The following is a 15,362-nucleotide window of genomic DNA, read 5'->3' as shown; positions in this document are numbered from 1 at the left end:
TGGAAAAGTGCATACAGCAATCAACTGCATGTGGACAGCAATGCGGCAAGCGGCCCCTCACAAGTGAGTGGGTATATCATAATTTATTTGACATGGGCTGGGGTGAAGAAACATGCGGATGGCAGCTTGGAGAATGCATGCCCTTTTGAATGCACGTGCTGCGTGCTTTTGGTGGTTGGCGAAACTAGGTGTCGGGAGAACGAGCCGGCAGATCGAGTCGGTATGTGTGGTATGTACATGTGCGATGCAGAGGCAGTGGATGCGATGGTTAGCACCCACGGCCACTGAGGCATAAGGCGCATGTGCACTCGCGGTCGCAGAGGACAAGAGCAGTGTTGGTGGTCGGTGCGAGCATCTTGACAGGCAGATCGAGCGCTGGAACTGGAGGGAGACGAGGGGTGTGCAGGAGCTGTATAAAGAGCCAGAGGACCAGCTGATACCGGGGAGCCGGTGGATTTATAGCAAAGACTGGTCGGCATGCAGAAACCAGAGCCGGGCTGCGTCGCTTCATATTAAACCTAATGCAAGCAGCATGCCGCTGTTACCCCAAACCAACAGCCCCTATTTACCTGTTTTCGACAGCATCGGCAACAACTGGCGTGATTTGCAAGCAGCAGCGCCACGCCGGATGTTGCGGGCCGTTCCCAAAAAGGCTAAATTAGCAACGCAACTCTATCTAGAGGCGTGCGGCGGTTTTTCCGTTGGGCTGAGCTGCTTCGGGGACTGTGAATGACGAATGGTAACAAAAAGAGAAACAAAGGCGGTATCAAGGGGCTGGATAAATAGCTGCAGGCGGGTGCGTGTGTGCGTGTGTGCATGTGTGCATGTGTGAGGTGGGACACCCAGCAAACAAACGAGCCAACAAAGAACGGCTTACAGCGCAGCCCAGCCCCAAGCAAAAAAAAAAAGAAGAAAAGAGGTTGTGGAGAGCAGGCAAAAAGATCGCTCTCGGATAGGCTCGAACTATCAACCTCCTGATTAACAGTCAGACGCGCTAACCAGTTGCGCCACGAAAGCAGACCTGGCACCAAAGCCAATTTCTGTGTTATCACCTGGCCCAGGTGATAATGAAGGAGCCGAATGGAAAGAAGAGCTTGAGTCGGAGATTATTGTATTCAGGAAATCAGAGTCAAAAGCGGGATCAGAGTTCTTCGAATCTATGTGCATGTATAAGATGTGCACTTATATATACTGATGCACACTTGAGCTATGGTCTCGGGGCCGCATGGACAATAGGGATCCCTGTAACCGGGTCGACCATTGTCGCATGGGAATGGAACTGGTCTTGTGGGCTTAAGACTGAAACAGAAGAAGAGATGCGGGGCAGTCGTGGGTCTTGCATGTCTTGATCTTGATCTTGATCTAGGAGCGTATCCGCGACATGTTCATGATCGTCAACGACGGGCATAACATCTGATATTTCGGAAAAATAATGTATCCATAAAGGAATTGGCAGCTGCCTCAACTTATCGCTGTTTGCCACGTTCTACAAGGCCTTAAGCAAGTAAAACAAAAGATTTCAACTTCTGCTAGCGTATTCATCCTTTACATCTATTGGACATTGGTGATTCATTGAGTCACGTTGGCATAGGGAGCACACAACATTGGACCTAAATATATGAACTCTTGTTTGAGTGATAACATTAAAGCTGGAGATAGCTGTGACTAAAACAGGTTTCCAGATGAGAGTATGACCAATGCAGACAGAGACAGGCCGAGGGCGACCATGGGCTGGTTAATTCTTGCGCTATTTGGCTTTGATCCTGCAGTTGACCCTGCGGTCGTGTCGTTGGCGGACTTTGTGCCTGGTGGCGAACCCGATTTGGAGCCAGTATCAGAATCGCTCAGTGTGAATGTTGGCTTTGTAGGGGGCTTGGCACTTGATTTGTCATGTGTGGTTGTTCCAGTGGTGCCGGTGTCAGTTTTAGTCGCAGTTTCAGTTGCAATTCCGGTTGCGGTTCCGGTTGCGGTTCCAGTTGCAGTGCCGGTAGCAGTGCCGGTAGCAGACTTTGTTACCGCATCAGCCGAGGTGCTTGTGAAGATGAACGTGGCCGAGTTGACCTGGTTGTCAACAACGGTGGTAGGACCGGTCTTTTGCATCTGCTGAGCAAACTTGCTGACCCAGGCTGCATCATATGTGTCAGGGATGCTGTCGGTTCCAAAGTACGCAGTGAGCTTCGTGTATGCGTCTGGGAACTTGGATTTGGCAGTTTCGAGGTAGCCATCCCACTGCTGCTGGTACTGGCCGTAGTTGGCCGAGATGATCCCGGCGAGAAGACTGGCATCGTATGTGCTTGGGTCAAAGGCGAACTGGGAAGCGGCAAGCGGTGCAACAGCCAGAGCGGCAGCAAGAATGCGGGCCATCTTTACAGGTTTCAAAAAAAAAAAAGTGTTTACACTAGCAGGAGCGAAGAGGGGGAGCTGAAATCAACAGCGAGAACAGATGGTAAAAATTGTCCGCTAGAGTGCAACAGAGAACTGCTTTAAAGCAACTATTCTGCTTAGTTGGGTTCACAAAATGAGAACTGCTGCTGCGAATTGAGTTTGGACGTTGGCGAGCGTTGTTCTGCACAGCGGCCAACAGAAAGGCTGATTTTCGACTTGACGTGGAATAGTGTGCATCCCTCGTTCTGCTCCAAGGCTGGCATTCGCAAATCAAGCGCCCAGGTCACGCCAGGCATGCAGCGGGTGCTAAAAATGACAGCAGGGCGACAAAGGGCGACGTGGTAGAGAAGGGGGGGGGAGCATTGGCGGCGAGGCAGATGCTCCCTCCATACCCTTTTTCACTTAGCATACAGTCAGCAAGCATCCACACAGATACTACAGTAGTGAAGCATGTTTGACAAGCGGATAGTCGGCGGGCGCGAGGCAAAGCAGGGCGAGTTTCCGTTTGTGGCCCATCTCAGCTACACTCGCGACAAGATGCCCATCCAGTGCGTTGGCACGATTCTCCACGACCAGATCATTCTGGTGCCCGCCTTTTGCGTGGTTCACCAGGGCACAGAGCAGGTCATCCGTCCAGACGAGCTGCTGATCGGCTACGGCTCGGTCGAGCGCAGCAAGCTCCGCCATGCGCGGGTGCTCGAAATCGCCGTACACAGAAAGTACACACATAATGGCATCCACAACAACATCGCACTGGTTAGGATCGAGCCGCTAGAGTTCTCCGAGACTGTCAACCGCATTCCTGTGTTCTCAGGCAGCGTCTCGGCCCGCGAGCGCATGGAGGTGATGGGCTGGGGAGCCGACGACCAGATTGGCGCCAAGTGGTCCGAGACTCTGAAAACCACAGATGTGCGCATTGGCGAGAGTGCACGGTGCCAGCGCTCAGAAAACTACAACGGGGTCGAGGGCCGTGTGCTGTGCAGCGACAATATGCTGAACCCGGGCCACGACCTGTGCAATGGCGAGGTTGGAGCGCCGCTGGTCCATGATGTCGATGGCCAGAAACAGCTGGTTGGGATATACAGCTACCACATAGACCTGTCCAAGGAGGGCTACGACTTGTGTGCCAAGGACTCGAGCCTTGCATACTACACACATGTCTACAGCTACCTCGACTTTATTGCCTCGACAGTCGGGGTCCCTGTCGACACCTTCACCAAGTCCCTGCATGAGCCAGCCGGCAGTCCAGCAGCACCCAAGAAGCTGGGCAAGGGTGCCGTGGCCGGCATCGCGGCCGGATCGGCTGCGCTTGCCCTGCTGCTGTTTGCGGTCCTTGTCAAGGTGTGGAGGGTGCACCAGGCGCAGAAGAGGACTGCTTGGGGCCACACGTATGAGCTGGCGTCGCGCACTGCGGAGGATGACGAAGACGATGAGATTGTCGCCATTGCCCCGAGCCACTAACGGCATCTAATGCCAGTTCTCTAGCACAGGTCACAAGGCAACCCAGTCCAGCATTGCCTGTGTCCGGTTTTCGCCCAGTTGGACACTCATTGGACGCGCTGAAAAATCAGCAATTTCGACAGGACTATATATAAGGGCCGTCTATTTCCGACATGGATGGGGGCGTGGGCGCACTCTTTGCCTGCCTGCTGCATGCCGTCTATGCTGGCCAGAATCCCAATTTGCAGAGCGAGCGGACAGTGAGTTTCGGTTTTATTGTGCTCTTTTTCAGCAAAAAGGGCCAGGGAGCAGATGTTCTCCCATCTTGCAGGGCCTGCCTTTTAGTTCCTGTTCCTCCCTCACTTCACCGATTAATGTATATACCTGGACCTCATCACCTTGTTCCACTGAAACTTTGAAGTAATTTTGTATACAAATACCTGGTAGCCAGCACATAATTTAATGCAGACGCGGTGGGTGGCAACATATTTAGCACTGGCAGCCAGCAGCGCAGCGGCAATGTCGTTTGATAAGCGCATTGTGGGCGGCAAAGAGGCCAGCATTAAAGACTATCCGTTTGCAGTGCACATTTCCACATCAGAGGCTAACGGCGGGAACGGGTGTGCCGGAGCCATCCTCACCGACCAGATTATCGTGACAGCCGCAGCCTGCATAGTCGGCAAAGACGGCAAACCGGTGTCAGTCGGCAGCATTACGCTTGGCTATGGAAATAGCACGGTGGCCAGCCAGCCGCTAGCCACCGTCAAGAATGTGATCCCTATCAGCTCGCTTAACATGACATCAGGCGCCGATAACATCGCGCTGCTGCAGGTTAGCCCGGCATTCAAGTTCTCATCCGCAGTGAACCGTGTTCCTCTTTACACGGGCAGCCTCAAGACCAACGACAAGCTCGAAGTGATGGGCTGGGGAACTACCGACGAATTCGGTGCAGGCAGCTCAAACGGCGTTCTGGAGGTATCAACGGTTGCCATTGGCGACGAGTTCAAGTGCAAAATCACTGATTTGTTTGAAGGAATTGATGGTAAGCTGGTGTGCACGGCAAATTCTCTGACGCCAGGCAGTGCGCCATGCAAGGGCGACTCTGGGGCACCGCTGGTGCGCAAGGTCGGTGATGGCTATCAGCTGGTGGGCTTGTGGTCAGGCATTGTAGATTCAACGGGAAAGACCATTGCCTCGTGTACACAGAGCACAACCTACCAGTACTATGTCCACGCCAAATCCTACCTCAGCTTCTTCACGGAAACCACAGGGTACAGCGCCAACTCGTTCACTGACAACGCCCCTCCGGTGGACGACGAGCAGACGCCGGCTCCTATCACTGTGACCAAGTCCAAAGGCCTGTCCACAGGTGCCATTGCAGGGATTGCTGTTGGTGCCGTCGTCGCCATTATCGTGATCGCCATCCTTGTTTATGTCGTACACCGCAACCGCAAGAAGCAGCAGGAGAACCGCCAGGCCGACTATATCTACGAGCTTGGCTTGCAGCAGCTGGCTGAGGAGCTCGGCGGCTCGTACGAGCCCAAGACATCGATGGCCTCCAGCATCTTCAACACGTCGACTGTCACACCCTTTGAAGACAGCTTCGCCGGCCGCCCGTCGCTTGGCACTCGCTACCTGCGCAGCTCGGCCCACGAAGAGGGTGAGTCGCCGTTCTCTGACCATATTCCACAGTTGCAGGATATCGGCACCGAGATCACCATGGATACACTGAGCAAGACCCACCGGTACGCTGACGGCTCGCCGCTGGTCATGGAATTTATCCGGCCAACACGGGAGGGCAAGGTCGAGGACTACTACCCGCTGCTGCAAGACTTCTATACGCTGTACGATGAAGTGGGCGAGGAGAGAGATGTGTATACAAGCTCTGGCAGCAGAGACGACCTAGTCGACATGTAGCGCGCAGTCCCTGGGCAGATCATTTCATAGCTGCCCTTGATTTCTGGTACACTAAATATAGGTCTTGCCAAACACGACCCATGAAAAATAGGCGTCTTGCCTTGAGCTACAGACCACCAACCTACCAATATTGTCCTCCAGCGCTTGGATCCAGCCAACTGTGTTCTATAATTAGCGCGGTTCCTACACGCGCTTTCGATGCTTCCCAACACACCAGCTGCCATATGCAGCTTTGTGCATATGTTTATTACGCAAAAATTGATGCGTGGTGCCGATCGCAATGCGCCGACTTGGCCATCACGCTCCTTCTTTCCACCGCAGAAATCAACGTCTCCTCATGCACGATTACATGTAAGCGCCTGCTATATACAAGAATGCACAAAGACGTTTTTTTGTAGCCATTGCGGAATGGCGGAGGAGGGGACAAACAGCAGCTATCACAATCAAAACCGGTGTGTATGGGAAGTGGATCCTATACCTCCAATTTCTTGTTTTTGCGACATTTTTATCGCTCCTGCTGTCCTAGTAGTAGTCAGGTATTTGATGGTAGAATAGCAAGATGCACCTTCATGCACCAAACAAAAATAGCATTGGGGGACACGGCGGCTACAGGAAAGAGTAAACATAAGGCTGGATAGGCGCGGTGGTTTGCACTGACCGCGCTCTGGTGCATCCTTTTTTCTTTTTCCTTCCCTCTAGTCATTACACTTTTGCCTTTTTATCTACTTGTTTGATATTTACATTGGAGCTTCAACCCACACCTTTTACCGTTTCTGCTAACTGGTAGCCTCATACACTCGCACAGCTTATCTTCTTCTATAGTATAAAAGTGCTGTCCTTCGTATAGTCATGAGGCTCAGCATATCCCGTATGATGGCGCTGAGCGCTGCCGCCATGACACTTGTATCGGCCTTTACACAAGTCAGCATCAACGAAGGAATGAACGTCAATATCAAATCCTCCATAGACCCCGATGGTAATTTGGTTGTGTCTACTGTAACATCAAAGTACACAACCTATATCCTGTTTATGAATGACAGCAATGGGAGGTCTTCATTCATCGGGTCGCCCGTCTTCACAACTAACCACGCCGGAAGCACCATAGTCAAAGTTGTGCCTGTCAAGGAGATTCCCAAAGATGAGCTCCCTTCCCCAACAAAGGCCACTGACGACAGCAATGGCGACGCGACACCCACATCGACGCCGAAGCCGACCGCCGCACCCACAGAGACATCTAAGCCCACAGGATCCAGCACGCCGACCGAAACGCCGGCCACGAGCAGCAAAAAGGTCAATGCGGCGTTAATCGGCGGTGCTGTTGGTGGTGGTGTTGCTGGGCTGGCGATAATTGGCGTTCTTGTCTGGTTCTTCTACCGGCGGCACAGGCGGCAGCGGCAGATTGAGGAGCACCAGAAGGAGGAAATGCAGCTTCTGGCCATGGAGCTTGGCGGCTCGTTCAACCCCGAAAAGGGGCGGTCAATCAGCGTGCACAACGATAACGCCTTCAGCGACGCAGCGTCAGCTACTGAGGAGCTCGCGTCGCGCTACACGCGCACTGCCAACTCGCTGGCCAACAACCATCCGTCCTTGCAGGAATCGTTCTCAAACAACGCCTATCATATCAATGTCGGCACCGAGCTCACAATGGACTCGCAAGGTCGCCATGGGCTGCCCGATGGGTCGCCGCTCGTGCAGGACTGCATACTCCCACAGCGTAATTTGAAGGCCGCTGACAATTACATTGAGCTCGAATGGTTCCCGCTTATTTCGCAGAATACCAAAATGGAACCGCATGCCGGTCCCAATTATGTTGAGGACCGCGGGCTGTCGAACATCGCCACATTCATCAAATCCTCGTCCAACCAAAAGAACATGTCTGCAATCAGCGGTCTCCGCAAGTAATTACCTACACTACAACAATAGCACCAATATCTGTCGAATAAATGTGTTTTCTTCACGCAAACGATATATACTAGAATTATCTGTATGGAGCAGTGTAGCCATAGCAAACTCAAGGGTCTTCTGGTTTCTGGTACAGCGGGTGCACAGCCTCGATAGCGTCGGCGTGAGCGACCCGCCACTTGCGCTTCTCGTCCTCCCACATAAGCCGAGCGCTCTTGACAACAGCCGACTGCTCGACCCCTTCCTTTATCGTGTCTGTTGCCCATTCACTACTGCTGCTGATTGCGCGCTTCACCTCCCCCGCGCCATACTCGAGCCCGTCATTTACCAGCCTACGTGTCTTTTGTGTGCCCGCCGTCAAGTACCCAGGCTCACCCGCCCAGTGGAATAGCTGGCCCACACGTGCATTCCACCATATCACTCGCCGCGGTGCTGTCGTCTCTCCGGCCGTCTCCTCCCGCCGTGTTCGTTGTGTCAAAGCCATGCTCCAGTACATGTGTGTTTGGACTTTGCGGAGCTGACCCTGTAACTCTTCAGTCTGTTTCATGCGTGGGCTCAGCCAGATATACCCAACCACTGTGGTCAGCATGAGCCCGCCAAAGAACATTTGTGTGCTCTGCCGTGTAATTACTTTGGGATAGCGCGACATTTCTAAAGGTGTGGAATGCAAACGAAGCGAAATGTTAAAAAAAAAAAAAAAAGGCGCTTTCAAGCTGTGCGATAACCGCTCTCCCTTGATGTGAGCCAACTCGATGAAAACGACCACCCGAGAACTATGACTCGGCTCGCCAGCAACATCCACAAAAGCGGTTCTTCCATCAATGGGCTTGACTGGCAGGTTCTGCGCGACCCAGCGCAACGTCTTAACTCTATATTTCCAAAAATGCATGTCGCATCACGGTCTGGGATCCATCAGCGGGCCCATATGCTTACGCACCAGCTCTGCGCCCGACGCGTCACCGCAGGTATCAAACAAATCTGCCAGCGCTGAGTGAAACCTGTAATCTGGCTGCAACCCAGCCTCATCAACCGCCAAGCACACGCGCATAGCCCTCTTAATATCCTCGGATGTTTCTTCGTTGACTTGCTCCGGACTGCCTGACTCAGCAGCAATGTCGTGGGCAGTGTCGCGAATTTTCATCGAATGATACCTCAGCAAAAGTGTACCGAGCGGGATATCGAACATCGCCAACTTGTCTGATCCTGCCGAGGCCATCAGCGAGTCCTCAAGCTGCGCAATCATCTTGTCCTGCTTTGTCGCCCGATCTCGTACCGCCCCCTCGGCAGGTGTGCTCATGTGGCCGCCATCAGGAATCCCTGGAAGATGGTAGTCGCCATCCATATCAACAGTACTGGCATTCACAATGGATTGCTGGCTAGAAATCTCAGCAAATGCCTTAGTGCGTCTCCACCGCTTGCGCAGAGCGACCTTGTGCAGAGCGTTAATCAAGCTGGTGTATGTGGGCAAGTTAGGCTGGACACCGCGCTCGAGCATCTCCGACCAGATCCGGCTTACACCTTCCAAGTTCGCATCGTAGCCGTATAATGTAACCATTGACGTGTATGTGCGCACATTTGGTACGCACTGCATATCCTCAGGGAACTCCTCGGCTGGTGCATCCATACCTGCGTCTTCATCCACAGGCTTGCCCATGCCAAAGTAGTCCATCTCCGCTTTGAGTGCCTCAAACACCTGCTCGCCAAATTCGACACTCCGCCCATACGCAGCAACACGGATAAACTGCGCAGCAACGTCGTTGACAATCACAGGCATCTCTCCCTCTTCCCGCTTTGAGCCGTACAGCCAGCGTTCGCGCCTTGTCGCCAGGACCATATCCCATGCCTCGCGCGCAACCGACAGTGGCAGGCTCCATCTGCGTGTATACTTGTGGAGCCGGATTTTCTGTGGATCGGTGTAATCTGGCGGCAGAAGCAGATATCGCAATGTGAGAACGCTGGGCATGATCCGACTGGCAGTCATCTTTTGTATAATCTGGAGACACAGGCGGTGCCTATCAGCCAGTGCAAATGCCTTGATTGCTGCTTCGTATACGCTACGGTCGACGCTGTGTAGTCTAGCCGATGCCAACTGTCCGCGCAGTTTGCCATGCGGCCCGCCAGGCATGGGCAGCACATACTTGTAGAACACTGAGATTGCCTTCTCGTATTCGCGGCAACTTATCAGCGCATGCATATAGGCAGATAGTGTGAGCGAGTTTAGCAGCGGCTGTCTGCTTCCTCCCTGAGAGAACCGAAGCTCAGTTTCGAGCGTTTGCCATACTGCCTCTGCATCATGGATACTGGCTGACTGACTACTCAGATTCAGTAGTGCCGCATAAATGTTCGGGTCACGCCCACGCATTACCATGCTCTCAAGCTCGTCTCTGACCTGCCCGCCAATGCTCTCGAGCTTTCTCTGCATACGACCAGGGTATTCGTCGAATTTATGGTTCTGTGCATGGTTCTTGAGCCCAATGATCAAGATAATGTTGGTCAAGACTGTCGCATTGGGCACGATCCCACCATCACGCATAGCCTCAAACTCCTGGATCGCCAACTCTACTGCAGGCCATGTGTCCTTGCGGCTGCGTGCTAGCGACCGACGCATGCGATGTAAGGCAGCAAACACCGCTGCGAACGCCCACGATGACATTTCCAACCCTAACTTCCCCATTACTCGCCGCGCACCGATCATCTGGGATACCATGTTGCGCTGCGCGTATACGCTGACAATTGTCGTCCATAGTTTCACAGTAGGCTCTACACCAACGCCTGGATCTTTGCGCCAGTCGTGGCAGGCTTTAGTAGCCAATGCCACGCATCTGTCGACAGACTCCCAATCCTCGCACTCACGATATCCCTGGATCAGAGTGCCCCATGTTGTTGCATCCATCCGTGTGACGCCCCAGTCATGTCGCTTGCGCATCTGCTCATCGATGGCACGAAAATGCCGCCATGCACGCAACCGTCGGCACCCATTGAGCAGCGTGTTGAATGTGATGGCGTCCTCAGAAACCGTATGCAAGCGCATGTCCGTGTGCAGCGAGATCAATTCGTCGACTGATGACGCCGGGTCACGACAGATCACGTCGAATGCTATATTGTAGTGCTGTGCTACCGGTCGCCATATAGATATTATCGGAATGTCGCGAGGTCCACCAGTAAAACCGCCAGTATCTTCTGTGCCGGTGGGCTCTGAGCATCGCCACATGTCGCCTAGCATCATCAGCACTCGCCGTTTCGACATATCCCGTGTCCATACCCGCATCTCATCACCAACAAACTCTCGCCCAAAGTCGCTCTCCAGCCTGCCAGCAGCCGACCCCTGACCCAGTGGCAGAAGTGTGCGAAGCCTAACGTCCCTACGATGCCCATTTCCTGGAGCCTTCGCATCATCCAGCTTATGCCCTGCACCCACGTAGGTCTTGGACAGCTGCTTGTTTGATGGGCTGCCGTGCATTTCTGCTCTTCGCGATCCCGGTAATCGTGGCGGTGTGCGTTGGCATGTTTTGAGCAGACTTGTCCATGTCTCGAACGACACAAACGATAGGAGCCTCCGGATCTTTAGCTGGTCGTACATGGCCCAGATCTCGGGCACATCCTGTGATTCGCTGCTGAGAAGATCATCTAGACGTGCGAATGCCTCTGTGATTTCGTCGTCACTGATCATACGGTCGCCAAGCACTGAACCGGTGTGGAACTGCCGGCACCCAGGCTCTGCTCGCCGTTTGCTAGTGCATGTATGGTATGTCAGAATTCCATGCTCGCATTTGTAGTGGTATGTGGCTCGTAACCGGTGGTTCTGGTCGGCTGCCCGGTAGAGTACTGCGATCGGCTTTGTGCGCTGTGTCCAGAGCAGGCTACGCTTGCTGGCCCGCAGCGCCATTAAATAAAAAGTCCTGTACCACAGCTCTGCAAAAAGCCTCGCTCGAGATTCCAAACCCGCAATTAGCGCAACCCTCAGAAATGCACGGAAAAGGTGAAAGTAAATTGCGAGGCAAATAAACGACGGGCTGAGATAAAGGGCTAGGGCTAGGAGCCCAAGCGGGATGGAGGTGCTTAGGAGAGCGAAAAAAAATAGGTCCATCTCGTCCGCTTGATCCGAAAATCCGATTCCAGACCCTGGAACCACCAGCCTTGCAAGACACAGCAGCTAGTTGGCAGCAAAAAGGTATAGAGGCAGGTGAGATGTTTTGTGGACATTTCATCTACTCTATTTTTCCCGTGGCGAGGAGTCGAACCTCGCAGATGCCACCGGGCCACGCGATATATCATGCAGGGGCGCGCACGCCTGGTATTCGAACCCCGAGCGCCCAAGCGCTGAACGAGCACGCGTAGCACGCCAGGATGCGCACTAAACTCCTGACAACACTTGGCAGAGTCCATTTTACACGCCTTCTTGAGCCGCTCCCCATGAAATGCTTTCCGCCAATGGGGTGGGCGAACGGCTTTATTCAGAACGCAGGCTAGACTGAGGTCTTTGTTTTGAAGACCACACAAACCCCCAACGGCTGGTAGGCTCCCTCTCTTCTCCGCTCTGAATCTTTTTTCATCTCAGCTGAATTCACCTCGTAGAAGTACTCACCCCCCCGATTTCAAGATGGAGTCTGCTGCTAACACTCCTCTCCCCGAGACCGGCGACGTTTCGCAGCGCGGTCTCCTGCGTACTGTTTGGGACGTTTCGTTCCGCATCGTGATCCGGTACATCAAGAACTCGTACAAGGACGACCCGTTCCGCACCTTCCTTGAAGTCTGCCTTGTCGGCTTCATCATCTGGTACATGACCAAGCAAAAGTACAACATTGGCACAAATGAGGTCGTGCTGACCACGAAGGAAATCGACGAGCTGTGCGAGGACTGGAAGCCCGAGCCGCTGGTTCCGGAACTGACTGAGTTTGAGCGCGAGACTCTCGACAAGGCAGTGCTGATTGATGGCCCCAACGGCATCCGGGTCAAGCTGGCCTCGGGCAGCGGCAAGCAGGTGCTGAACTTTGCATCGTACAACTTCCTCGGGTTCATCAACAGCCCCGATATCGAGAAGCGCGCACAGGAGATGCTGCGCAAGTACGGTGTTGGTTCCTGCGGTCCCCCAGGCTTTTACGGTACTCTGGACGTGCACATGGAATTGGAGAAGCAGCTGGCAGCATTCGTGGGCCACTCTTCTGCGATTCTGTACAGCCAGGCCTTCACCACTACGCTCTCTGTAATCCCCTGCTTCTCAAAGCGCGGCGATATTATCGTTGCCGATGAGGGTGTTGCGTTCTCGCTTCAGCAGGCGATTGCGCTGTCGCGCAGCAAGGTCTACTGGTACAAGCACAACGATATGGCGGATCTCGAGCGTGTCCTGGCCGAAGTCAATGCGCAGCTGGCTGGTCGCAAGAGCGCACTGCCGCGCAAGTTCATCATCACTGAGGGACTGTTCCAGAACACCGGCGACATCACCCCGCTCGATGCCCTGGTCGAGCTCAAGCACAAATACAAGTACCGCATCATCCTCGACGAGTCGCTGTCGTTTGGCGTCATGGGCAAGCGTGGTGCTGGCCTCACCGACCACTACAACCTTGACCCGCATGAGGTTGATCTGATGATCGGCGCGCTCAACAACGCCATTGGTGCCTCGGGCGGCTTCTGCTGTGCTGATAAGGACCTAGTCGAGCACCAGCGTCTGTCTGGCCTTGGCTATTGCTTCTCGGCGTCTATGCCTGGAATACTGACTGTGGCTGCCGCCGATGCCTTGCACTCGCTGGAGAACAACCCCGACGATTACCTGCCAGCGATGCGTGAGAACTCTGTGCACCTGCGCACATTGCTCAGGCGTATCCAGGGGTTGCAGGTTGAGGGGTCGAACGAGAGCCCGGTGGTTCACATTCGCTTGACGCCCGAGACCCTGGTTCGCATGAAGCGGTCTGGCGGAGCCTGGACCAAGACTGATATTGATCGTGTCCTGACGGAGCTGACTGACGAGGCGCAGAAGGACGGCGTGCTCCTCACCCGCTCCATGTTTGTCGACGAGCACGAGCGCCTGATGCCTAACTCGAGCATCCGCATTTGTGTGTCGGCTGCCCACACCAAGAAGGACATCGAGAAGTGCGCCCACGCCGTCAAGAGCGCCGTCAGCCGTGTCACCTCGAAGAAGCGCTAACAAGCCTTGGGCCATCCCCTCCCCCCACACTGCAGTCCACTAGAGCTTTTATCTTTTAATGACCTCACAGAACTAAATCCATATGCTCCCAGACGACTCGCTTTACTTGGGCTTGTGCGCGACGCTGAAGAATGTGCTGTACGTGTAGTGCAGCATGCTCTTGGAGTTGGCCGTGTACGTGGCCGGCACGTCATCCCTGAACTTGCTTTCGTCGAACACAAACCCGATCTCCTTCGCCAGTTGCACAAACTCGTCGCGCGTAAACTCAACCGATTCCTCGCCTTCGATGTTGTCAAAGTGCCAGAGCAGCGGACCCAGGTTGATCCACACAGCACCAGGCTTCATGGCATGCCACATGGTCTCGAGGTACTTGATCGCATTCTTGGCTGTATCCATGAAGAAGCAGGTGACGATAGCGTCCCAGCTCTCCTTTTCCTCGTCATCGCCATACACCTCGATAAAGTCGCCAGCAGTCATCGAGAAGTCCGCCGTGTCCTTGTATGGCAGCTCGCTGGGCAGCACATCAGGGATGCGAACGGCCCGCATCTGATCGTCGACATTGGCCACGTTGGAGAACTGGTGCACAAAAGGGTAAATCGTAATCTCTTCGGGCTGCTCGACCTTGTTGAGAACAAAGTTGGACGCAAACAGCATAAAGTACGAAAACTCGTTGCCCTGTGCACTGAATCCGCGGCAGCAAATGTCGTAGGCAAGGCGGCCTAGCCCGGCACCTGGCACCAGCACGTTGATTTTGCCACGTTCCTCAGGCCTAGTGTCAGCAAACTCGTCGTCAAGCGCCTGCATGATCGGACCATAGGTTGTCTCGCGCTCCGCCTTGCCTTCAACAGACCAGTCGCGCACAAACTGCTTCAGCGTGCTGATGACCTTATCCATGTGGTGGTCCTTGGCAGGCTTACCGCTCGTGCGCTCCCGATATGCAAAGAACATCTTCAGGAACTCGCGCAGCTTATCAGGGTCCTCATTCGGATTGGGCATCGAGCCGACAGTGTTTGCATACGTCAGATTGAGAATGAACTTGTAGTTCTCACGTAGCAGCTCCTCCGCCTTCTTGATCTTGTCGATGGTACCCAGAGACGACACAATCTTGCGGTGCTCCTCACTGAGCTCATCAATCGAGTGTAGGCGGCGGTAAATTGCGGTATTCAGCGAGTATGTTTTGTAGTACAGGAATGCAGCTACAACGTCGGTCATGGCCTGGGCCTCGGCCTGAGCATCTCTAACCTCCTGGCTGTCGAGGTCGCCGTGTCCAGTGCATGGCTGCCCGTCGTGCGTATGGCCATGCGAGTGCCCGTGGTCATGACCGTGCCCGCCGCAGGGCTCGCCGCCGTGAGTATGAGAGTGAGAGGTGTCGCCCATGGTAATAGCTGGTTAAAAAAGTTGGGCAAGGAAGAAAATGCTAGCGGCCTATAATGCACGCAATCGCCGGCTCTTTTATACCCGAGTTTGCCCTTGATCACTGGCTGTTGGGCGATTTGGGACTGATATCAATGGTGGGTGAAGGGCGATTGACGCCCATGGAGTGATGGTAAGAAGGAGCCCTTGGTGAATGCAAAGA

General features: G+C 54.0%; 9 protein-coding genes and 1 non-coding gene across 10 annotated transcripts; 4 read left to right on the top strand and 6 right to left on the bottom strand.

Moving 5' to 3' along the window:
- Positions 1 to 78: 78 nt before the first annotated feature.
- DL89DRAFT_267995 (uncharacterized protein) lies at positions 79 to 887 on the bottom strand (the record flags this gene model as incomplete). The annotated part of the gene is made up of 1 exon (XM_040887748.1): positions 79 to 887. A coding segment is annotated over exon 1 (237 nt), but the record flags the coding sequence as incomplete, so codon positions are not given.
- Positions 888 to 943: 56 nt separating this feature from the next.
- Positions 944 to 1,017, bottom strand: DL89DRAFT_t92. Its single transcript has one exon. It is a non-coding gene; the product is annotated as a tRNA-Asn (tRNA).
- A 648-nt stretch (positions 1,018 to 1,665) lies between these two features.
- On the bottom strand, positions 1,666 to 2,364 carry DL89DRAFT_258051 (uncharacterized protein; the record flags this gene model as incomplete). The annotated part of the gene is made up of 1 exon (XM_040885577.1): positions 1,666 to 2,364. One exon carries the CDS (start codon positions 2,362 to 2,364, stop codon positions 1,666 to 1,668), a length of 699 nt encoding a protein of 232 aa, XP_040742679.1.
- Positions 2,365 to 2,716: 352 nt separating this feature from the next.
- DL89DRAFT_168660 (trypsin-like serine protease) lies at positions 2,717 to 4,067 on the top strand. Its single transcript, XM_040883755.1, has one exon. It carries the CDS (start codon positions 2,836 to 2,838, stop codon positions 3,844 to 3,846), a length of 1,011 nt encoding a protein of 336 aa, XP_040742678.1. The 5' UTR covers positions 2,717 to 2,835; the 3' UTR covers positions 3,847 to 4,067.
- Positions 4,068 to 4,344: 277 nt separating this feature from the next.
- DL89DRAFT_258049 (trypsin-like serine protease) lies at positions 4,345 to 5,742 on the top strand (the record flags this gene model as incomplete). Its single annotated transcript, XM_040885576.1, has 1 exon — positions 4,345 to 5,742. One exon carries the CDS (start codon positions 4,345 to 4,347, stop codon positions 5,740 to 5,742), a length of 1,398 nt encoding a protein of 465 aa, XP_040742677.1.
- A 743-nt stretch (positions 5,743 to 6,485) lies between these two features.
- On the top strand, positions 6,486 to 8,091 carry DL89DRAFT_168647 (uncharacterized protein). The gene has a single exon (XM_040883754.1). The coding sequence runs from the start codon at positions 6,592 to 6,594 to the stop codon at positions 7,642 to 7,644; it is 1,053 nt and encodes a 350-aa protein (XP_040742676.1). The 5' UTR covers positions 6,486 to 6,591; the 3' UTR covers positions 7,645 to 8,091.
- Positions 7,754 to 8,251, bottom strand: DL89DRAFT_258047 (uncharacterized protein; the record flags this gene model as incomplete). Its single annotated transcript, XM_040885575.1, has 1 exon — positions 7,754 to 8,251. One exon carries the CDS (start codon positions 8,249 to 8,251, stop codon positions 7,754 to 7,756), a length of 498 nt encoding a protein of 165 aa, XP_040742675.1.
- A 288-nt stretch (positions 8,252 to 8,539) lies between these two features.
- Positions 8,540 to 11,731, bottom strand: DL89DRAFT_258046 (uncharacterized protein; the record flags this gene model as incomplete). The annotated part of the gene is made up of 1 exon (XM_040885574.1): positions 8,540 to 11,731. One exon carries the CDS (start codon positions 11,729 to 11,731, stop codon positions 8,540 to 8,542), a length of 3,192 nt encoding a protein of 1,063 aa, XP_040742674.1.
- A 224-nt stretch (positions 11,732 to 11,955) lies between these two features.
- Positions 11,956 to 13,884, top strand: DL89DRAFT_267991 (serine palmitoyl CoA transferase subunit LcbA). Its single transcript, XM_040887747.1, has one exon. It carries the CDS (start codon positions 12,245 to 12,247, stop codon positions 13,784 to 13,786), a length of 1,542 nt encoding a protein of 513 aa, XP_040742673.1. The 5' UTR covers positions 11,956 to 12,244; the 3' UTR covers positions 13,787 to 13,884.
- DL89DRAFT_267990 (N2227-domain-containing protein) lies at positions 13,825 to 15,204 on the bottom strand. The gene has a single exon (XM_040887746.1). It carries the CDS (start codon positions 15,161 to 15,163, stop codon positions 13,889 to 13,891), a length of 1,275 nt encoding a protein of 424 aa, XP_040742672.1. The 5' UTR covers positions 15,164 to 15,204; the 3' UTR covers positions 13,825 to 13,888.
- Positions 15,205 to 15,362: the final 158 nt, after the last annotated feature.

This window comes from Linderina pennispora, assembly GCF_002104995.1.
Source record: "Linderina pennispora strain ATCC 12442 chromosome Unknown DL89scaffold_8, whole genome shotgun sequence".
Lineage (NCBI taxonomy): Eukaryota > Fungi > Kickxellomycota > Kickxellomycetes > Kickxellales > Kickxellaceae > Linderina > Linderina pennispora.
The sequence above is the reverse complement of the archived record's forward strand: the minus strand, read 5'-3'. Positions and strand labels throughout refer to the sequence as shown.

Excerpts from the sequence above, each read along its gene's own strand:
- DL89DRAFT_168660 (XM_040883755.1), top strand. The coding sequence starts at position 2,836 with ATGTTTGACAAGCGGATAGTCGGCGGGCGCGAGGCAAAGCAGGGCGAG.
- DL89DRAFT_267990 (XM_040887746.1), bottom strand. The coding sequence starts at position 15,163 with ATGGGCGACACCTCTCACTCTCATACTCACGGCGGCGAGCCCTGCGGC.
- DL89DRAFT_267991 (XM_040887747.1), top strand. The coding sequence starts at position 12,245 with ATGGAGTCTGCTGCTAACACTCCTCTCCCCGAGACCGGCGACGTTTCG.
- DL89DRAFT_168647 (XM_040883754.1), top strand. The coding sequence starts at position 6,592 with ATGAGGCTCAGCATATCCCGTATGATGGCGCTGAGCGCTGCCGCCATG.